At 35.6% G+C, this 23493-nt stretch overlaps 1 protein-coding gene, 1 long non-coding RNA gene and 1 pseudogene across 5 annotated transcripts; 1 reads left to right on the forward strand and 2 right to left on the reverse strand.

Annotated features, from left to right (window-relative positions):
* The first annotated feature begins 2268 nt into the window (after window positions 1-2268).
* Window positions 2269-22731, forward strand: LOC132276353 (pentatricopeptide repeat-containing protein At4g02750-like). Of its 4 annotated transcripts, XR_009470874.1 has the most exons (5): window positions 2594-2605; window positions 2702-2822; window positions 16448-16526; window positions 16607-16734; window positions 22459-22731. XR_009470874.1 is itself a non-coding variant. In XM_059777745.1 (3 exons), the coding sequence occupies exons 2-3, from the start codon at window positions 2770-2772 to the stop codon at window positions 15162-15164; spliced, it is 2022 nt and encodes a 673-aa protein (XP_059633728.1). In that variant the 5' UTR covers window positions 2269-2605; window positions 2702-2769; the 3' UTR covers window positions 15165-15187. The 4 variants fall into 4 exon arrangements, 2 of the variants coding, with proteins under 2 accessions (XP_059633728.1, XP_059633729.1); XR_009470873.1 differs by lacking the exon at window positions 22459-22731 and having other exon boundaries at window positions 16607-18507; XM_059777745.1 differs by lacking the exons at window positions 16448-16526; window positions 16607-16734; window positions 22459-22731 and adding an exon at window positions 13196-15187 and having other exon boundaries at window positions 2269-2605.
* On the reverse strand, window positions 4986-6598 carry LOC132276356 (uncharacterized). The gene is made up of 4 exons (XR_009470875.1): window positions 6087-6598; window positions 5356-5431; window positions 5151-5234; window positions 4986-5068 (listed from the first exon to the last, which is right to left on the reverse strand). It is a non-coding gene; the product is annotated as an uncharacterized LOC132276356 (long non-coding RNA).
* On the reverse strand, window positions 20350-21989 carry LOC132276354 (F-box/kelch-repeat protein SKIP25-like; annotated as a pseudogene).
* Window positions 22732-23493: the final 762 nt, after the last annotated feature.

Raw genomic sequence — 23493 nt, forward strand, 5'->3', positions numbered from 1 at the left:
TATTTCAATTAATTACAATTTTATAGCAAGTCACGCCAACTTCATCATCATATAAGACCTACCATTCGAAGGTATATTTGAAAATTTATTTTCTAGCATGTTAATACAAAATATTAAAAAATACACTTTTAAAAAGTTCAGTTCTTAAACAATAAATTTTTAAGATCATTGAGTAAAGTTATCCTTAATTGATCAATCTATTAGCAAGTAGGGATGGAGCCAATGAACGCTTTGGGGTGCACGTGCCCCCTGAGTTGGCCCGTACTCTATAATATATGTGGTAATTTTTTTAATTTTTTCCATATATATGAAAAAAATTATACAGTGCTCTCCTTAAATTTTGTGGTTTATAAAATTATCTCTTTATTTTTTCTTTATTTTCTCTTTACGCTTCAAATTCCTTAAATTTTCTTAATAGAAAAGTCAAAATTTCCTTCTGCAATTAATTTTTTTTTAACTTTTCTTTTTAAAGTTCTTTCATTTTTCTTTTTCTACTTTTACTCTTAAAATTCTTATTTTTAACGATATACATATATATATATATTTTGACAGCGTGCCCCCCTCACTTGAAATCCCAACTTTTTCATCATCGATCATTGAATACGTAATAAGATTGATTGAATTATATCCATTGCCTTTGGATTAATGAGATATAGTTTTATAAGAACTAATTTTCTAAGGTAATTGATATATAAAAAAAATATCCTAAGAACATCACCATGTAAAATAATAATAATAATAATAAATAAATAATTCCAAATTTGGGTCTATATATACTTTTATAAGGGGTATTATAGGGTTGGTATTTTAGCTTTTTGGGACCCTACTTATCTGAAGCCCAAAAAACTATCTCCCCAAAATTTTGGGGGCGGGAAATATTAACGCCACCAGGCTTTTCGTGAATTTTAAGTCAAATAGCACTGGTAGGCAGCAAGTATGCTCTTTCACAGCCCAAGACAAATAAGAAACATTATAGCCCAAGTAAATAAGAAACATTACAGCCCAAGACAAATAAAATCATTGCTCTCTCTCCCTCTGCTCTCACTAGGGATGACAATGGGGCGGGTTTCCCTAAATCCCGCCTCGCCCTTTTTAATTTTTGTCAAGTCTATGCCCGCCTCGAGACCCGCGACGGGTTAGATTTTCATGTTCAGCCCCGCCCTGTTGTGAAATACTGTGCCCCGTGCCCGCTCCGCTAACAAATTTTTTTCTCCCACGTTTTGGAACTTAAGCTCGTGCTATTTAAATGTGGAAAGCCTGGGAATGGCACAATATAAATGAAATTATGTATCCCAACAAAAATAAAAAAATAACACACACATAACATAATTCAGAGAACATAATAAACAAAAATAGAAATTTAATACAACCAAATCACAAAAAGTTCTAAGCTTCAACTCCCACCATAACCAAAACAAAAACAAATTTAATACCAAGTTTACATCCCAAATTAGGATGTAAGAGATGGACAACTCGGTAAGCCGCTAAAATAAGTTATTAATATTATATATATATATAATATAGTTATATACTTAGTGGGGTAGGGCGGGACCCTGAGATATGTGTACTAAACCCTTACCCGTCCTGTGATGGTACAAAATTTATGTTCATGCCTGTCCCAACAATATAAAAAGTGTTCCTATATTTATTATTAGTGGGTGGGACCAGGCGGAGCCTGGCAGGGCTGTAAAAATTGACATCCAAGCTCTCACTCAAGAGGAAACGGTGCCCTAATTTTAGGGCAAATCATTTCGGGTGTGTTTGGTAGGGTTGATTTGGAGGGATAGGGAGAGAAAAGAAAAGAGAGGATAGTGTAACTTTGTGTTTGGGTAACTTAAGTAGAGGGATAGGAAGGGATAAGGAGAGATAGGGAGGGATAGCTATCCCTCCCTATCTCTTATTTGATTTCTCCTCAAAATTGAGAAGATAGGGAGAGATAGTGAGAGAAAGGATAGTGATTTTAGTGGTATTTTGATAATACCAAAATTAGCCTCCACAAATCAATTGACAGATTTATTATTCCATTCAAGTCCTATGATTATGAAAGAGTAAAAAAGTAATTTGTCTATTATCCTTTCTTTTATTTTCTCTCATCTATCTTATCCAAACAAAAATAACTATCACTTCTTTTCTTTTCTCTGTTATCTATCCAAACACAAATAAAAATTATTACTATCATTTCTTTTCTTTTCTTTTCTTTTCTCACTAATTCTATCTTTTCTTTTCTTTTCTTTTCTCTCGTTACTAATACTATCAAACACACCCTCACCTTCCCCAGTCGCCTCCATCTCTATTCTCGTTCTCAACTCTGAAGTTGCCCTCTTTCTATCTCTGCAACTGCAACCTACAAAATCTACAAGAATCAGAAGTTCAAAACCCATATAATTAAGTTTATCTATCTGTCCGCAAGAATCAAAAGTTCAAAACCTATTACCTATATCAAAACCCATATCGGCATATCATTTCAGATTGTTCAAAAAATCAAAACCCATTTCTTTCAGTTTCCATCGCCCGCTGTTTCAGTTCGGGTCGCCGTTCGCAAGCTTCAGTTGCTGGCTCTCAACTCTCAAGCTTGCCCCCTCTCTCCCTCTGCAACTGCTAACTTGTATGTACGGGTTTTGTGTTAATTTTTTTTCTAAATCAACTAATCAAGCTCTGTAATTCTCTGTTGATTTTTTCTAAATCAACTAATCCATGGCAGCGGCGGCCTCTGCTCTCTTCCTTCTTGACATCAAAGGCCGTGTTCTGGTGTGACGCAACTACAGTTCGATGTATCAGCTGTTCAGGCCAAGAAACTCTTCACCAGACCCATTGAGAAAGAGGTTCGATTCTTGTCTACTTTTTTCGATAGATTATGTTCCAAGTTTGGTTGATTTTGGTGATATATGTGAAATTTGACTTTAATCACGAGTTGCTTTCATAAATTTCGAAAATGTGTGATTGCTCCTGGTGGTAGATTATAAATTTTAATGATGCTTATGTGCTTGGGCCTATAGAAAATTGCTGAGCTTAATGGCAAATAGAGTTATGCTTATGTTCGTTGCCTTGGTATTTACTCATCTCCTCTCTGCTTCTACCTTCCCTTCCTCTCCAATTTTTATCCTACCAAAAAGTAAGTCTAGCTGTATCGGGTTTATAATGTTGTTTTAGTTTTAAAATGAAAATCAGTTTCAGTTATCAAAAGGTTTGGGATGGAGTCAAAATAGTGGAGTCTAGTTCTCAAGTCCTGCTTCTACCGGAAGCTGAAGGGATGGACTGGAACTAAACCTGGAGAAAAGGTATGGGATTAGGAAAGTTATGACTAAGGAAAAAAATAAGTTGAAAAATCTATTATTAGAAAAATTGAAAAGTACACTACAAGGAAAAATGACATGACATGCATGTGCATGCTCTAATCACTAGTCACTCTCCCTCTAGTCACTCATCCTTATTCCCCCTCCTCTCACTTTCTATCTCCTAAAGCATTGTAGGTTACTATTTGGTGGGTAAGTCAAGAGAGGAGAAAAGCAGTCCCAAATTCATCTTCCCCAAACTGAATCAGCAGAAGGAGGGCCACATTGAAGGGAAACCATAGCTGAAATAACAAAACAGAACCAGTAATCCCATGTAACATCCCCAAAAAAATAAACCACTCAGCATTTAAACACTTAATACGCCTCAACATAATGGAAATACAAAACCAGCAAAGAAAAGTGACTGCAGAATATATATTTGAGCAACAATCAAGCATTTTTAAAAATATTATCTGGCTGCCCCCACTCTCTTTTTAACTATAAATTCATATAACAATTTGAAGAGAATAATCTTAGCAGAACCGGCTGAATAATCTCAGTTTTGAGAGTATCCCAATCTCTATACTTATTAAAGAACAATATTTATTTCAAAGGTGTTTGTATTATACTGTAGCATGTAAGTTTTTATCTAAGATTTCTCAAGTATGATAGAAAAAATTCTGGTGCAATATCTTTAGAAAAAAAAAATGACAATGAAGAATAAGGATTGTGTTTAACTAGTTTCCCTGGAGAATAGTTGAAACCATATTAAGAATTCGTTGAAGAAGGTTAAGGATAAAATTAATTGGGGCAACATACTATAACTTTTCTGCCACTTCCATAGTAAATCCTACCTCCATTAAGTGACTTTACCAAATTGTCCGTGTATTTCAATCTAAGATTGACCACAATCTATTTGCACCAATCAGTTCATACAATGAAACTAAGTATTAGAAGAACATAAGAAATTACAAATAAAAATTTAGAAATCCTACAAGTCCGTAAAAGAGAAATTATTGCTTAAATGTGAAAATGTTAAGGAACATGAGCTCATAAAAAATGTTTAATCATAATATATGTTTCAAGATGGCAGGTTAAGTACATTGGTGAAGGAGCCAAACAATTACTAAAACTGATAACTCTATAGAACATGAAATTCAATGCAATAATGGCACTAGTTTGAAATTGTTTAAACAATTAGGCCAGACCAGGAACATCAGTGGACCATAGAGCAAAGTTTGGAGCTTAAACTACAAAGCAAAGTGTGGAAAGAGACCTTTGTTAAGGGCTCACTTAGATTCTGCTTTATTGGTACTGGAATATCAAGATGATGTTCTTTCATTACCTTTGATAAGTACTTTTCAAACCCAAAAAACACTACATTACAAGATCAACCCTATCAAGACTTTACAACAAAAAGTACCTTGGTTGTCTATTAAAGCAAATGCTGGAGCTATTTTTTTTTTACTTTTTCCTGAACGATCAAGCAAGTGGGCGCACACTCACAATATAGCCCTACTAGGGCTCAAACTCTTGACCTCCCCTTTAGGAAGTAGAGCTCATACCATTTGGCTAACGCTCATTGGTATGCTGGAACTGTTTCCCTACACTGGTATTGCTAGTTTTATAATAGCACTCCCTCAATAACTGGAAGGAAGATAGAAAATATATGGAAGAAAGATTACGGTTATGTGAAATTAAGAATATGTGGTAAACCTTGGCTCTTTGGTTCCAAGAAGAAATATGCCAACGAATCAGCATTCAATAAAAATTGACAAATGTGCTATCCAGCGGTACTGCCCAAACATGAATGAAGTAAGAGCACACTCAAATGAAAATCCTTTAACACCTAGAATAACTTTAATTAAATCAACACACCTGACTTTCAACATCAGCAAGTGTCCTTGATGTATTGAATCGGAATACTATAAAAGCAACTCAATACAGGCTTAGGTTGGCGACCTGTGAAAAAATGTTTGAACCATTCAACCAAAAATTAAAAGAATGAGCACTACCTTCTATAAAATGCCTAGTCATGCTAAATAGAACTATACATAAAAATCAGATTCAGGGAGGTGCTAACCATTGTAAAAGCATTGCGACAACTAGCCAAAATTACTCTACTTGTTGAATTCAGCATGATGCAATTCACCATAGACCTGCAAAAAATAAGAGGAAAACAAGTTATGCAATTTTCCAATTTTTTTTTCTTCCTAATTGGTATTCAAACCCCCTCGCCCCTCACTCCACCTGATGCTTCTTGAGGCACCAATGCCAAGTGGAAATTCCACTTGGGCCAACCCTTGGGGTTAGCCCGTGGTGGTAATTTGGGACTTGGAGGAGTTCACTGGTGGACCATTATTTTTATGTAATTCCTATTCCATCTTTTACTTTGTCCAGTTAACTCTATAAATTATTCTGATACTCTTCAGCAATGCTTTAACACTAAACTGCATGTACATATAACAAAAATTACTAATTGTAGTTGGACATTCACACATGAGTCGTTAACCAATTACATTCCTAAAATGATTAAAAGATGAGTAATAGAACACCTGATGAGGATGTTTGCTCCATTACCTTAATAGAACAGTAGTATATAAGCATTTTTATCAGTGATTATATACGAAGAGAATTTGAATAGTGTTATAGAAATCCATGTAACACAAACAAATAAAAATACAATAGTGAAGGGGCAGCCACTAGTGCCTCTTCCCTTTTTATAAAGTGGGAAGGATAAAGAAAGAAAAAAGAAGGGGAAAAAAAAGAAGAAGATGCCTGGCACACTTGAAACTGGTCAGAGGAAGTCATTACATGTGTGAAACTTGAGTTGCAGCCCAACCCACATTGAAGATAGCTGCAAAAATGCTGTATCCAATAGTTTGCACAGTAAATGAATTGGTGCCAAGGATCTTGCAAGGCAGGCAACCGCCAAAAACAGAAGAAAATGAAACAGCGACTAAAACAGATCCTGCACCATGCCAAATTTTGAAATGCCCAAACCTGTCTATCTATCATGTGAAAAAAAGGAGAAAGTTATTTCTCAAAAAGATAAAGATTATCTTTATTTACCAGTATAAAGCATAAAATCTTGAACAATTCAAAAATTACATTAAATCCAAACAATTAGGAAACAAAATATGCTGACATCTGAAGATCATTAAACTGACCCTGCTCAGTAAAAACGATTGTATATTTAAATATTGCAAGTATAATCAAAGATTTGACTTCTGCTTCAGGCATGGCCATGGCCTCCTTGCTTGCAGATGCTATCAATTATGTGAATTTTGGGAACTAATATGGAGAAAAATTAACAAAGCTATCTGTTTCTCATATCAAATGGATTTTCAAAGAGTTGGAATGGATAAAGTGGTACACAGACAACCTAGAAAAAAGGACTAGCCCAGTGCATGAGGCTCCCGCCACTGCGGGGTCTTGGGAGTGTTTGATGTACGCAGCCTTACCTCCGTATGCGGAGCGGAGAGGCTGTTTCCTGATTCAAACCCGTGACCTCCGGGACACAATGGAGCAACCTTACCATTGCCAAGGCCCCCCCTAGGTAAACACAGACAACCTTCCCCACCCAAAAAGGAAGTGAAAGCAGTCCAAATCAAATACCGAGGCACAAAAAGACTCCCATTTTACAATTATCAAAGTGGGAAAAGAATCAATGCAAAATCAATAGTAAACTTTCCATGAGTCCAAAAGAAAATTTACCTAGATATAACTGTTGTTGTGTCCAAATTCTTGTTTTTTTTTCTTTTCTTTTTCTCTAGTCTCTAAATTCAGGTCATGTAGAGAAACTGACCTGCCTGGACCAAAGGCAGTTTTTGGCCAGGACAGTGGACACATCAACAGATACAGTGATGGATCCAAGGAATTGTTAGCTAGGATGCATCTAAAGATATGTCCAAACGTCTATAGGAAAAGCCTAAAATTGCCACAGGTATAAAACTACTTGCAACCAAAACCAAAGCCACTTGTACGAACTACGAACTGTACTTTTCCAATCTTATCAACCCATAAATACACATTTATAGTTACAGCCAGAAGAACATGGATGCGACAGTAGTTCATCCTAGCCTGGGCTTGAATTTTTGTACTTCTTTCCACTTTTGCCTCAATTCACATCACACCTGAGACTTGCCACATCACCTTTATGCCTAATATATCCTCCAATGTCCAAAATGCTAAAGCTCTCCAATACATATAATACTTCTGTACTCCACTATTCAACGCTCACTCATTATATATTTGTCATTTGTTCACACAATTTATGCATCATCATCTCCAATACGCACTACACCCAATAAAAGCTAAAGCCTACACTTAAAATTTTCTCAGAACCTCTTAAACACTTCAACGAAGGCCCTAAAAGATTAAAAGTCCTAATATCAAGTGAATAAGAAAAAGAAGAAAAGAGGAGGCTTCTCTAGTACTTTTATCTTATTTTTAGTTGCCCAAACAATGTGAGTCTTCAGTCCCAACTTATACTAGAGAGTATTCTCTTATTCTACCATTTCTCTTTTTCTTTAAGCCTTATTTGTAGATTAGTCTATTTGGTGTTGCTCTAACCCTTAAGGAACTGTTTTTTCCTATAGAGCTGTCAAAAATAATTGCTTGCTAAATAGCCAGATGGTGCATTGAGTTTGGAGAATATCTAACACATTTTTCGTAAATATATTCCTTCAATAAATTTTACCTACTGTATGTCCAAATTGAGCATATACGATATGGGAATGGGTTGTGTCTGACATATTATAACAGAATACTTAATCATCCTCATGTGATGATGGAAAAAGACGAAGAACTCAAATTTGGTACCAGAGAATGGTATACTCCCTTTTCTAACAACACTTCCATATATCCTAAGATTAGAGATTCGTGGAGATCCATCACTTAAATTCAGGTCACACGTTTGACATGTTCATTCGCAAGGTTAAACCCTCTCCCACCTGACACTGGATTTGAATAACCACCACCCAAAAAGTGAAATTTCTTGCATAGTTTACAACAATAAACTGACACAGTAATATTATTCCAGCAAAAAGACTAAACAACCTAAGAGATGAAGTCCATCCCAAACATGTATTTTCAAATCCTGCCTTGGGATTACGATCTCACTTTCCTACTCCATCTCAGTGTCGCTTTACAAACTTTAGGCATAGAAAATTCATGTTAGTTGGACATGAGGGATAGGTCGGGCACCCTAGGCTTTGATAGTCAGAGTACACTAAGTCCCAAACTCGACCTAGGTTGTTGACCAGTAGCAGCAGATAGTGAAGCTCTGTTGTGTGACTGGTTCAAAAGGTTACCTAGGTGATTTTAGGGTAAGAATTTGAGACCTACAGTTGTATACGATATGGGAATGGGTTGTGTCCGACATATTATAACAGAATACTTAATCATCCTCATGTGATGATGGAAAAAGACGAAGAACTCAAATTTGGTACCAGAGAATGGTATACTCCCTTTTCTAACAACACTTCCATATATCCTAAGATTAGAGATTCGTGGAGATCCATCACTTAAATTCAGGTCACACGTTTGACATGTTCATTCGCAAGGTTAAACCCTCTCCCACCTGACACTGGATTTGAATAACCACCACCCAAAAAGTGAAATTTCTTGCATAGTTTACAACAATAAACTGACACAGTAATATTATTCCAGCAAAAAGACTAAACAACCTAAGAGATGAAGTCCATCCCAAACATGTATTTTCAAATCCTGCCTTGGGATTACGATCTCACTTTCCTACTCCATCTCAGTGTCGCTTTACAAACTTTAGGCATAGAAAATTCATGTTAGTTGGACATGAGGGATAGGTCGGGCACCCTAGGCTTTGATAGTCAGAGTACACTAAGTCCCAAACTCGACCTAGGTTGTTGACCAGTAGCAGCAGATAGTGAAGCTCTGTTGTGTGACTGGTTCAAAAGGTTACCTAGGTGATTTTAGGGTAAGAATTTGAGACCTACAGTTGTAACCTCCTTTTTTGGTTTTTTTTTTTTTTTTAAATAGTGATTGTTCTATTTGGATTGCATTCACTATTTGGACTAGGTCCCAACTTTATCTTAATTGTAGTTCATTGCACTATTTTTCATTTATATTGTGGCATTCGAATTGTTAATTAACAATTTAAATTTTTGTTAAATTTGTTACAACTGATTTTCAAGACCTATTCAGGTCTAGTTTGAGACCTAGCTTACTTTGACGTATTAGAGCCTATGTTGCTAATCCTTCCCTAACAGCTCTGTTTGATATTTTAAAGCCATGGAAATTGTAAAATGCTAGTAGAAAGAGCTAATGCTCGCTTTATCTTTGGGATTGACAGAAGTTGTCAATAACTCATCAAGTATGACATTCAAAAGGGAATCATCTCAACTCTGACCATGATTTAAATTTATATATACTAGGACTCTTGAAATGTAAACATTTAATGGAAGATGATTATGATGACACAAAATTGGCGCATGCTTTCCTTTTAGATGCCATGCCAGCGATTATGCTGCCGTAAACACAATATTACTGAAAGCTCTCCAGAACTTTGATTGACCAAACATTTCCACAGTAAACCATATTGTATGCTCATTTATCTTCCTTCTCATAAAAGTGTCACATCTCAGCATTAATGACATTAAAAAAATAGCTCATATGAATTGATGCATTATAATCAAATTAACTACCAGTATGAATTAGGAAACGTACGTTGGGGACAGTCCAATATCTGTCAAGAAAACTAAGAGATAAGTAAACCAACATGCAGATGTAATATCATTCAGCATGTGCCCCACGCCATAGTAGAAAACAGACAATCTTCCAAGGGTTTTACTGCATGATTCCTGATCTCCCATACCATTAACCATAAGTTACACAAAGTCAAATTTCAGATTTCCCGATCAATGAAAACCCTGCAAAACATTAATTCAGGCTTCAAAAATGTAAATATATCTTACCCACTGATCAAAACAATTTATTTGTAAATCTTAAATAACATATACTACGAAATGTACTGAGAGGTTTAAAAATATATTGACCAATGATATCCTAAAAAAAATGGTCCAGTTAACCTAGATTTCGAGGAGGGAAGGGGAGTTTAGGTATCATTCTTGCAAGATGGGAGCACCATAGCAGCACCACAAGGGTGTGACCAAAGAGGCAAACAACTGAATAAAGAGTTCAACTAATTAGGGAAACAATTAGCAAACATTTCTTCTTCTTTTTTTTTGGGCAATATCATACTTTCCCCCATATTTGCAACTGTAATTCAAAACTCACATGAAAAATACTTGACAATTAACTTCGGTTCTCACTCATATTATACAATAAAACAGTAACACCATATTTCTTGAATACTTAAATATACTTATTAGTTGGGTCTTGCAAATTGTTGTAATGAACTCCCACCAACTCATCAAATCTCCAAATCTACACAATCATACAAATTCTACCCCAAACAATTCACCAATAGAATCATAACCCAATAAATATGGTTACTCGCACTATGCATAGAATCAAACCCTACCCAAACACACACACACACACACACACACACACACACACACACATAGAATTCATACCTCTGGGCAAGCTACATAAAACCCATGGAATTCCTCAGCTGAAACCTTTTCTTGGACCCAGAAGAAACTGAGCTTAACCAGGAAGACACTCAAAGAGGGAGAATCCGAATAGCTTGGTGGGAACACTACATAAAGTTACACGTATATGTACATATATGTGTAAGTTACATTTATGGATATTCAAGAATTATAATACATGGCCTTTTACTGTGTTTCTATGTATATGAAAGAGAGAGAATTGAGGAAAATCTAAATATGCATCGGAACTTAAAATTATAGAGCATATGCGGCAGAGATTTATGTGGGGTCCAATTTCAACTGACCTCAACTACCATTCTTTTGTGCTGTATGTCGGCCCTAAAATATCAGAATAGAAGGTGCATAATAAAATATAGTGATGCTTACTTTATAAAAGTCAGCATTGATTTTATAAAATTGAGCATTGATTATAGGAATCTCTGATGTTTCAGTCACAACTGACTTGTCTTTTTGTAACAATTTTCACACTTGGATGAGATAAGTATCGTCTTGGGGTTGCAATTTGATTTGTGATTCCAAACCGTTCCACGTCAGCTCCTTAAATTTTTTATTTTTTATCTTAATTATTTTAAAAATAAAGTATTACTATTGAATAAAAATTAATGAAAAATGATAAGTATTTCCATAATTAAACACATTCAACTTTTTATATAACATAAATATAGTCAAATATGTTTAATTTTGGAATTATGTATCACAACTCAAAATTGATATCAATTCTTTCAAAAAGCTGAAATTTGATTCTCACAAACATAATAGGATTTTTGGAATTTTGAGCATTTTGTGTCCGCAACTCCAAATTCCTTTTGAAGTAATTATAGGGCATCTATTTTTAATCCACATATATATATTCGGTTTTTTTTTTTTTTTTTTTAAGGTAATTATTCACGCATGCACTCCACAACAAAGATTCAACTTCTCACTCTAAAAGATAAGATGTTATACAAATTGAGTTAATGATTCATTAATTATCATTACTTTGATGAGAAGCAAGAATGTAATTTTCAAAATAATTAATAAATACATTTGACAATTGACATTATAAGTTCATGTACTCTAAACTATTATCATCTCAGTTTTCATATTCTTAATTTTTAACACCTATATTAATCAAAACTCATTTGGTGCAATCAACATTTAATTGCATCAATTTTTTCATTACAAAAGCATCTACTCGTCTCATGACCTAACTTATATATAAGAAAGTGAAAATTACATTAACTTCTCATAGAGTTAGTTTGGTTAGCGTAGAAGAAATATAAAATTTTTAACAGTTTGATTAGTGTGAATTTTTTTTTTTTTTTTTCCATGAAAGTAATATTCTCGCAACTCATTGATTTTTCTGAAAATATTTTTTTCAAAAAATAAGAGAAAATTCTAATTTCTCGTGAAAGTTATATCATTATATTTTGATTCTCTATTATACCCTCATTAGTTATTTATTCAATCTTCCCTTTCCTCATAGATATATTAGAATTCTGTTATTAATTTACAATTTTAAAAATTTTTAAATTATGATTCTTCCTCACGCTCACAAAAGAAGTGAGCTAAACTAATACAGTAATAGAGTTCTGATATATATTGCAAAAAAATAAAAACTATTTAATTACCCTCATTTATTCTCCTTTAAAGATTCTAACCTTATTAATTAAACGTGGGGCACTGGCTTATAAGATGTCCCACTTAAGTATCAAAACCTAGTTATGTGGGGTCATATAAGTAAAAACACTTTTTGACTGAAGAATTGGTCTCACTGGTTGCTTATGTAATTAGAAACCCAATAATTTGGAGTCAAGACAAACATTGTGCATAAATAATGTCAATGCTAAATATTGAATTTTACGGTGCGAATGCGATTCTAAAGTGCACATATATATATAAATTGATAGGAAATAAATAATCTGAAAATCCTAAAAAGTGAAAATCCAAGCTTGTGGAAATCATCGAGTGACATCAGTGTCAAGATTTGCGGCAAGCTTTGGCATTACATGAGTTTGGTGGGATAAGGCACTTTTATTAAGGGAATGGGTTGCTTGAATATTAATTTCATTTCCAATTTCAGGACCACCCCATTCAGAGTCATCATCATCTTCTTATTTGGACTGTGTTTCATCATGTCCTGTGACTTGTGTTTGCAACCAACAGTGTGGTGTGTCATATGGATTCTAATAATTATATTAAATGCCACATAGATGATGATAGAACTACTGTGGGATCTATGTTTGGTTCCACTTGTGGGTCCCACTTGTTGCTTGGATGAACGGGCTTATGTTAACCACGTGTTTACTTAATTATGTATGTTAGGTGCAAATTCAGTTCATGTATTGCGTTGGTGTTCACTGAAACTCATTGGTTATTTCGTTATATGAGCTCCAGTGTGAACAACTCACTATATCAGTGGAACTCAAAAATCACTAGTTGTTTCAAGCGTGGGGATGTTGAGAACGCATGCCGTCTGTTTGATGAAATGCCTAACAAGAATGTGGTGACTTGGAACTGTATGATTTCTGGGTATATTAGGAATGGGAGGGTTCGTGAGGCTCGTGAGATATTCAATGTTATGCCTAGTAGGAATGTTGTGTCTTGGACGGCAATGTTAAGTGGGTATGCCAAGTGTGGAAGGTTAGAAGAAGCTCGGAGTTTGTTCGAGGCGATACATGATAAAAATGTGGTTTGTTGGAATTCTATGATATCTGGTTATGTAAACAATGGACAAGTAGATGAGGCCAGAAAATTGTTTGATTTAATGCCTGTTAAGAATTCTGTATCGTGGGTGACTATGATTGAAGGGTATTTTCATTGTGGGTTTGTAAGTGAAGCCGAGGTGTTGTTTGGTCAAGCTCCTGTAAGGAGTGTTTCATTGTATAATGCAATGCTGGCTGGTTATGCTGATATGGGATATGTTGAAGATTCACACAAACTATTTTTGGGAATGCCTCGACGTGATGTGGCTTCGTGGACTAGTATGATAACTTGTTTCTTGAGAGCAAAAAAGATGGATAGTGCTAGGGCCTTGTTTGAGGAGATGCCTGAAAAGGATGTAGTGGCTTGGACTGTGATGATTCGGGGTTATCTGTATTATAATCGGATTGAAGAGGCTACAAAATTATTCAATGAAATGCCCCATCGGGATCTCATTGCATGGAACTCAATGATTGGTGGATATGTTCAGAATGGAAGGTTTGAAGACGCTCTTGAATTGTTCATGAAGATGCCACAGCGAGACATTGTGTCATGGAATTCAATACTACAGGGATATGTGCAACAAGATGATATGATAAATGCTAGGGGCTTTTTTGGACAGATGCTGTGGAAAGATGAGACCTCATGGAATACTATGATTTCAGGATGTCAATCTGAAGAAGCTTTTATTTTACATTACCACATGTTGCAGACTGGACTTAAGCCTGATCAAGGTACATTTACCACTGTAATCTCGGTCTGTGGTGCACTTGCTGCGCATGGGTGGGGTAGAGCAATGCATCTTTGTGTGATCAAAACTGGTTTTGAAAATGATACTGTTGTATTAAGTTCATTAATATCCATGTATTCCAAATGTGGCTTTATAAATGCTGCTACTCTAGTATTTCAAGGGATGATAAACAGGGATACGGTGGCATGGAATGCCATAATCGTGGCACAAGCTTATCATGGTTCTGCTGTTGAAGCTCTCAAGCTCTTTCATTCCATGACTCAAGCTGGATTGGAACCGGATCACGTGACTTTTCTTGGCCTCTTGATTGCGTGTGCTCATTCAGGTCTGGTCAATGAGGGCTGGAAATACTTCAAGTCTATGGCGAAACATTGGAATCTGATTCCAAAGCCAGAACATTATGCCTGCATGGTTGATGTCCTTGGTAGATCAGGATTGCTAGCTGAAGCATATGAACTGGTTAAACAATTGCCTGTGGATATCCCATCACATACTTGGGGAACATTAATAAGTTCTTGTAGAGTCCATGAGAATTTTGGTCTAGGCAAACTTGGTGCACAGATGCTTTTAAGTACTCAACCTTCAAATGTAGGGATGTATATACTTTTGTCAAATATATATGCTGCAAGAGGGATGTGGCAGGATGTAGCAAATATTAGAGCATTACTGAAGCATCACCGGTTGAAGAAGGAACTGGCACGCAGTTGGATTGAGGTGAGTGGTCAGATTCATCAGTTTGTGTACAATGACATATCTCATCCCCGAATAGAGGACATATACAAAGAATTGGAGAATCTTTCCGTAATCATCGAGGAAATAGGCCCAATAATGCAGTGTTAAGGATTTTTTTTTTTTTTGTTTTTCCTATACAGGAATGTACATGTATTTTTGTATCTTTGTGTCAGTGGTTCGTGTAGATCGTGCTTCATATATAGTACCACATTTTTAAAATCTTGTAGGAGTTAGAGAAGCATGAGGGTAGCTATCTGTCTCCAGGAATTAGTTTACAAATGCAAACTCGTGGTTCATTCAATGATGTTCCAGACTTGGATTTTAATGAAATTGTATCATGGATGGTAGTCCTTTTGCATTCCTTCCTTGGCAGACAGATTTCTTGGTGGTTTTATCATTAATTTTTGGTAAGTAAGACACATGCACACACCCACCATTTCCCCTTACGGGCACTCAAATCCTCAACATTAAATTTGGAAATTAAAGAAAGTACCACTAGAGCTAAGCTCTTGGTGGTGGTTTTATTTTTCACTTTACGGTATTTTCATCCTTGTAAATATAAATTGCATTCTGTATAGTAGCTGCGCAGTATGGATACCCTGTTTCATTGTGATAGATGCAACCTAATTTTGTGACTTAAGCAGGAAAGAAGGAAGGGATTTTTATGATTAGAATATGAATTGAAGTCTTGTTCTCACCAAGCTTAATCGAGTTTGTCTGTACAAGGCAAAAGAAGTATTGTCTTAGCAAGCAAGGGAAGCTCCAAGCACTAGAACCTCAATTACTTCTAATCCATCTTAGAGTTGTACAATTCTGGGAATGTTATTCGCTCATGCTCATATGTTATTCCTATTTTTTGTAACATTTTGATTCAAGATCAGCAAACAATCAATTACCCCCTCAATGCATATCTACAATCTTTTTGCGTCCATGCTGGATTTTTTATATTGTAAAGTAAGAAATTGGGATTGTAAAGTGCTTTCGATCAGAGTGGTATATTCGGCTTTATTCCTAGTAAGCATCCATGGTTTATTTTTCTGATAAGTGTTTCTATTGTTTGTGTTACACCTTGTAAATTTGTTTCACGAAGTTCTTGGTTGAATAAATTCACTATACAATAGAGTGTTGGTTGGTTAGCTAAGATGGGATATGTTGAAGATCTTGTACGTACAAGCTATTTATAGGAATGCCTCAATTTCATCTGGCTTCATAGACTTCTACTATAATATCTTGTTTTCAGGGAACTGGGCAATGGAAAGTGCTAGGGCTTGTTTGAGGAGATGCCTGAATGGGATGTAGTGTCTTTGTGATATTTTAGGATTATTTTACATAATATGTAATTTTATCAGAATTCTAAGAATTTAATGAAGTTCCTTATCGTGATGGTGCAGGGTACTCGATGATTGAAGCTATGTTGCGAATAGAAGGTTGGAAGATATTTTTAATATTTTCATGAAGATGCCGTGCATGGTAGAATACTAGTCCATTTAATTTAACACTGCAGGGATATGTAACAAGACATAATTTATGTTCAGTGCTTTTCTGACCAGATGTGTGCAGTGACGAAGTCTCAACGCATTGCATAGAAATGTGCACTTTGGTAATGGAAATGAGCGCATCAAGGCATCAGGTTTCAAGAGTGCTGGATAGTCTTGGCTGAGCCATTTTACATTTCCAGGTAAGTGGTACTTTATTGGGTTTGGTGTCCTTGATCACTCTTGTAGAACTTATCATAAGCTCTCGACTAAACTTTGTCTGAACCTTGCAGTTTAATCCGAATTCCCTATTTCTTTAGAGTAGATAGGAAGGACATGTTAGAAAGGACACATTTAAAAGGAGACTAATTCTATGAAATAGAATCTACACTAAAAAAAATACTTCAAAAACAGGATAGACTTCATAGATTAAGAAACTAAGGTATACTGAATACTATATTCAACTCACATCTATGTGTAAAGTCTAATCTGATGAAATTGATTTTTAAATGAGGTGGGACAAACTAAATCATGTTTGGTTTATGCCTAATTTATATGCATGTGATATCCTTATTTGTTATATAAATGGGTCACCAATAAATACATGTGGTACCAAGGCCAACATATACGGCCTTAATCTTTGTTACTAGAACTCTTCCTAAATAATTTAAACATTTGAATTAATTGTCACAGAGGTTTTAATGGTGCTTAAGTTCTTATGTTATTGGGGTTCGTAGATTGGGGAATTCAAAGATCATGGATCATGAAGCTAATCTGGGGTGGACTCAGGAATTTTTTATAGGAGGGGTTGGGCTAGTAAAAAGATAATTTTCTAAAAATAAACTATAAATTATTTTTCTTTTATAAAAATACTGGTATATATTCTTAATGTAACAGAAAATTTAAGATAAGATTAGTATTTTTTAACCATTAAATTCATGGATGAAAAATACATCTGGCCAACATTGTCACAAATGTACACAAAAATTAATATACAAAGTCCTGCCCAAGCAAAGATAGAAGAAAGTTAATGGTCTTGAAATGTGCGCCATAAATGGGGGTTATTTATGGTTCTAGTGGTTGGGCTTACTTTGGACATTTTCTGCTGCTGTGAGTCTCACATGGTGGCTGCATTTAGTTATTCACAGCGTCACCATTATTAGTGGTTACTGGTGGCCGTCATTCAGGTATATCCTCCCTTGTGAGACTCTTTTACTCATCACATAGGATTGATTAAAAAAAAAAAATAAAAAAAAAATAAAAAAATAATTGTCATGCTACACACACTGAAGGTTATGGATCCCACTTGAGCGCATCAAATGGCTGGGCATCCTTCGGCCAGCCTGTTCGGTGCACCCCTTTGGTGTTAAAAAGTATTTTCCATTAGGAAATACGTCAAGCTGTTAATCATGGATGAGACCTCCAAATTAGCTTCTCAAGTCTGATAGGATTTTATGGCATATTAGATGTTCCTCTAATAGATGAAACCTAATTATCTTTAGGTTTCTTGAATCTAAATTCATTGGTGAAGAAATATAGAGCTCCATTTCTGATCTGTCATATCTTTTTTTTTTCCTACTAATTGATCTAGGTATTCCCGAAGTGTCTCGGGTTTCTTTTTTTTTTATGACTGACGAAGCCTGTGATTGTTATGCCTTCAAGTGATAGTTTTATCAGTCAACTTTATTACCTTAACCAAATACTCGATGCTTTCTGACCGAAATGTGCATGGACCTCGGTCTGGATTACCAACACTTTGGAAAATTTTGCCATCCTTCCGTGTCACGTGGCAATCCGTCCATGGTGGTAACTGGCATCCATGTAGCTATTAGTCATTTGTGCAGAAACTAGTAAAAAAAGAGTGTATAATCAAGCAATTAAAAAACAGGAGATATATCATCTCAAGTACCTTCTACTCCAAATAATTACATGATTAGAAACGGTGCAATTATAATATCTATTTTTTTTTTTTTTTTGACATTTTTTTCTAAGTGTACACATTTGCACACTCAATCAACATTGCTGCAATGGGAACGTGAACCCTCAACCTCTCATGTGGGGGAAGGAAATACCATTAGGCCAGACCCTTGGTGGTATCCCTAGCCAATTTTAATTTTGCTTCATTCATTTAGTTTGGTGTTGAATCATTTTGGTTATCTAAAAAGGACCACCTTCATTTACTCACCTAGGTCTGTGAATTTTGAATGATTTTATTAATTAGTTTTTTCTCGGATTATATTTTCTGAAAAATTTCAGTGACATGTTCAAATCGTTAGTAAGTGAATTGGATAGGGACAAAAACAAAGTAATAATTGTGATGGACTTTTAGTTGGTTATAATTTGTGTGTGTGTGTGTGTGAGAGAGAGAGAGAGAGAGAGAGAGAGAGTGGTAGTTTGATAAAAAGGGGGGAATAAATAAGTAAATGTGGGGGTGGTTGGAGAGAGGTTTGCGTTGGGAGATGCCTTTTCACTTGCCCTTTTGATTTATTCTGTCAGAATCCAAAGAAGCTTTAATTTTTTATTTGGTATCTCTTTTTGCTTCATGTGATCTTATGCATCCTTTTGAATAATAAATTTGTTCTCATTCTTTACGTTTTGGCTCAACACTGGATGTTAATGTTTTTATAGTGAATGAAAAGCAGAAAAACCTTGCAATGTGGGCATCTCCTTTTTTTCTTCTCTTTTCCCCCTTTAATGCGGAATCACCTAATCACTTTGTAATTTGTATAAGGTGGATCTAACTAACGACGACGACCATCAAATTGATTTTTGTTTTTGGTCTTAATTTTTTTAATTTTCTGTTTCCATCAAATTAGAAACAATAGTAAGAAACTGAATATATATTAATTATCTTAATTTGATAAATATGATGCTAGTCAACATATTCATAAATGATCAAAGGGGTTTTATTATTTGGAAAAAGGGTATGTCATCTCTATGAAGATCTTTTCTTGCTATCCCATTTTTGTGTAGACACATAAGTTCTATATGTGACTAATTATTAACCAATTGTTTTGCTTCTTTGAGTTTGTACAAGTATTCTTATTGATCATGTGTCGTGATCATAAGAAACATTTAATACTATTTTGTACTTTTCCTGAATTAGTGTGGGATGGAGTAGAATTGCATTGTACCTATCTTTATAATAAAAAAAAATTACAGAGCAATCGTTGGCATAACGGTGGAGTGTGACTGTACTTTTGAAAGAAAATTATATTATTATTTTCATTTTTAAAAGAGAAAATAATTGTGCAAGTATAGAGCCCCAAATACTTGCTGAAAAAAAATAGTAAAAAAAGGGATTACAGAACCCCAAATATCAAAATTTCCATTAGTGCATGTCCATACTTTATCGATCCTTCAAGTACCTTGTCTGATATTGGTCCATATAAAGTTGTACATCCATTGACATTCTAATACTTTTAGATTCATAAATATGATTCAACCTTTTCTTTACCTCAAGTTTTCTTTGCATAGAAGATCCATACTTGATTAATGCGTATTTGGAATGAATAAATTACTTTACTGTGGATGATGATGACATTGCCGGTTTACAGTTAGCTGCTAACTTCTTCATATTATAACTTTAGAGTACTTTCTTTATTTCATTAGTATATGATTTCAATGGATTGTGATATGTGTGTGTGTGTGTGTATATATAACTTGTATATAAAGTGGAAACTCTTTTTAGGAAACTATGGCATGCTCTATATAAAAAAATATTTGCTGCTTGACAAAGAAATGATATCACGCATGCACAAAAAAGTTTTCAAGCATGTTTGAAAAGAAACGGCAACAAAAGCTTATTTTATAAGAAATGAAAGTAACATTGTACTAATACATTACAGATGATCCAAAAATATTGCAGCCCTATTATGGACAATTTTTTCATAGTTTATACAGAGAGTATACCATAGAACACTGATTAATACATTGTCTGACTGTAATACTCACTAAATTACATAGAATAATGATAGATTGATATATTATACATTCATTTGAGTCCTACATGATGTTACCTCATTCATCACTCTTCTTGACATTTGAACACTGTGTCAATATTCCGGCCTGCTCATCCTTGGCATTATATGAACTGCAACCACTTCCATTTCTGGCAGCAGATCCACAACCCAAAGTTTCACTGGCCTTGCCACCACGTCCACCACCACAATCTTTTGATTGTTGGCACAAACAACACAAACCCTCCCTCGGCCAGCTGCTATCTGCTCGGTGCCTTCCAAGTGCTCCGGAAACTCCATCACCTTTTCCCAGCAATTTATATCAAAATCAGACTTGCTTAGTACACCCTTTGCCTCATCCACCACGTACATTACAGCCTCACCATCCACCACTGCTGCCGGCCCATTCCACCCTGTAACCATTCTTTCCGGCATCTCCTCCCACCGGTCCATTTCAACGTCGTAGACTGCCCCTTGTTTCACTGCATTTCCCTTCACATTCACCATATAGAGCTTTCCTCTATACCCAACTGCTTCCACAGCTTCTCTACTAAACCTACCATCTTCAAGTGTCGCCATATTTTCCCAATTCCAGTCATCATTATTCTTCTTCATGTCCCATTTCAAAAGTGACCTTCCCACATCGCCCTGGTAGTGTGTGCCGACCCCACTTGCAATATTTACTGTGCCATTCACTGAGCCAGCGATGCACCAGCGGCGCGGTGTGGACAGTGGTGGGCCGGAGAACCATTGGCTAGACACCAGATCAAAGACTAATGGACGGGACAGGGCGGAAAGGAAACCGTGTGGTGGCAGCCACGAGAACAAGGTAGTTGTTGACCGTTAGGGATTGGATTGGGAGGTTTCGTGATATGAAAGATGGATGGCGGAGGAGTAGGTGGAGCGGTGGGTCCGGTGGCGGATTTGGAAGTTGTCTCCACATCGAGATGGGGTCTAAAGAAAGAATTTGATTGAATTTGACTGATCTTGATCCTTGTTTCTTGTTATAGACCATGACGATGGTGAGAGGAGAGCATAGAGAGAGAATAATGGAGGGAAGGAAGGAGAGTATATGAGGCGTCGCCATGAGCGGCACACGGAGTAGAGGAGTGGAGGGTGGAGAGATGAGAGGCAAAGCTGTGCAAGGTGGTTTGGCAAGCCTGGTAGTAATACAGACTCATTGTTGGAGTCCTTATTAGGCTGGTGGTTTTGGTCTATCTCGGAGAAATTTTTTCTTTTGCAGTGTTTTGGGGTTGTGCCAATGGGTGTAGTCGTGGTTTTGGTTGTGGCCTATTCTGTTTGCCATAGCACTTGAAGTTGTTCTCCTTTTATCCCATTCTGGGGTTTGCTTTGCTTGTTAGTTTTGTACTTGTTGGACCATTATTCCATTTGGGATAAATAATGTATATAAACTTCTAAGTCATTGAACTACTTACATGGAAAATATTCTATTATTGTTACCTATTTGTTTATTTTTATCTCGGAGGAAACTCGGACACCCCTCTTTATTTCCACAAGAACTTGAATTCTCCCCCTTCTATTTTTCGAAAAAAAAACTTGGAGCTCTCAATTTTTTATTTTGAAAGATGAAAAAATGCTGCTACAATAGGTCTTTGATAGTTCTTTCACACTCGAAAAGGTAGGACGGGTTCACAATACAGTATAGTGATTTTTATATTCGCTAGAGAGAATTTTGATCTGATTATCAAATAACGATGATAGTCCTTGTTTGTATAAACTAATTATTTAAAAACAATTTCTGTCGTTCTATTTTTTTTTTTTGGTCGTAGAAAGGGAAAATGTCTCCTTTTTTTAAAAAAAATTTGTGTAGAGAGTTGTTGGTCGGCACTGTAAAATATTAACTAATGGTTGTATGTAAATATTAATACTTGCTTGGAATCAGACAGAGAAACAAGAAGAAAAAGAATCTCAATGACTAATACTTCTTTTTTGTTATGTTGTGTCAAGTTGAAGAACAGATATGCAAAGCAACTTGGAAGGAATACGATGCGACAAAGACCTGAACTGACAAGTACTTCATATGTAGAATTACCGAAAAATAAAAAATAAAAACTATTTCGTATTGAGATTTGAGACATCAGACGTTGAAAATTCTATCTTGATCATTCAAGCAATGGGTATTTAGGAATGCAAATTTTTTTTTAATTTTTATTTAGTGCAAGTATGAACTAGAAATTCATAATTCAAAGAATTTAACTTTAGAGTGTCGTTTAGCTCAAATACGACATGAATTTCAATCCAACTTTATAGTAACGTTTTTTTTGCAGATTATTCGAAGTTGTAATCGTCATCACTATTCTTTATTTTCATACGATAAAAATTGAAATACAGAGACGTTTGCCCACCCCTATCCCTTTACGAAGGTTGGGCAAATAAACCAATCTGAACCCTGAGTTAATGTCAAGAAGACTTTAAGATATGATTTGATCAGCTGCAAAGCTTGATGCCTCCAATATAATCTTGATTCAACAAAAGAAACGCAAGTTTAAAAGGTAATGTTGAAGGCTTGTAACTAAATTGTTGCATATTGACCGAGTATATGAAAGCTAACGTAATACACAAAAGAAACACAAACAGATGAAGTTCAGTTGAGCCTGACGGTGTTTGTCTTGAAATGCCATAAATGGGGGTTATTATGGTTCTAGTGGTTGGGCTTGCTTTGGACCTTTTGTGCTGCTGTGAAGTCTCACATGGTGGCTGCATTTAGTTCTTCATAGCTTGAGCATGATTAGTGGTTACTGGTGGCCATTATTCAGGTATATCCTCCCTTGTGAGACTCTTTTACTTGTCACTTAGGATTGATTAAAAAAAAAAAAAAAAGGAAGAAGAAGAAGAAGAAGAAATCATACACACGGAAGACTATGGGTCCCACTTGAGCGAATCAAACAGCTCCAGTGGAATCTTTATGCGCAAAACTCTGATTCAAGTAGTCATTTATTTGGTACCTCCCAAGGAGCAGGGACGGAGCCAATGAAGGGCCAG

Source organism: Cornus florida, unplaced genomic scaffold, assembly GCF_030987335.1.
Source record: "Cornus florida cultivar Cherokee Brave unplaced genomic scaffold, ASM3098733v1 CherokeeBrave_3.0.0_Hap2_Chr10, whole genome shotgun sequence".
Classification (NCBI taxonomy): domain Eukaryota; kingdom Viridiplantae; phylum Streptophyta; class Magnoliopsida; order Cornales; family Cornaceae; genus Cornus; species Cornus florida.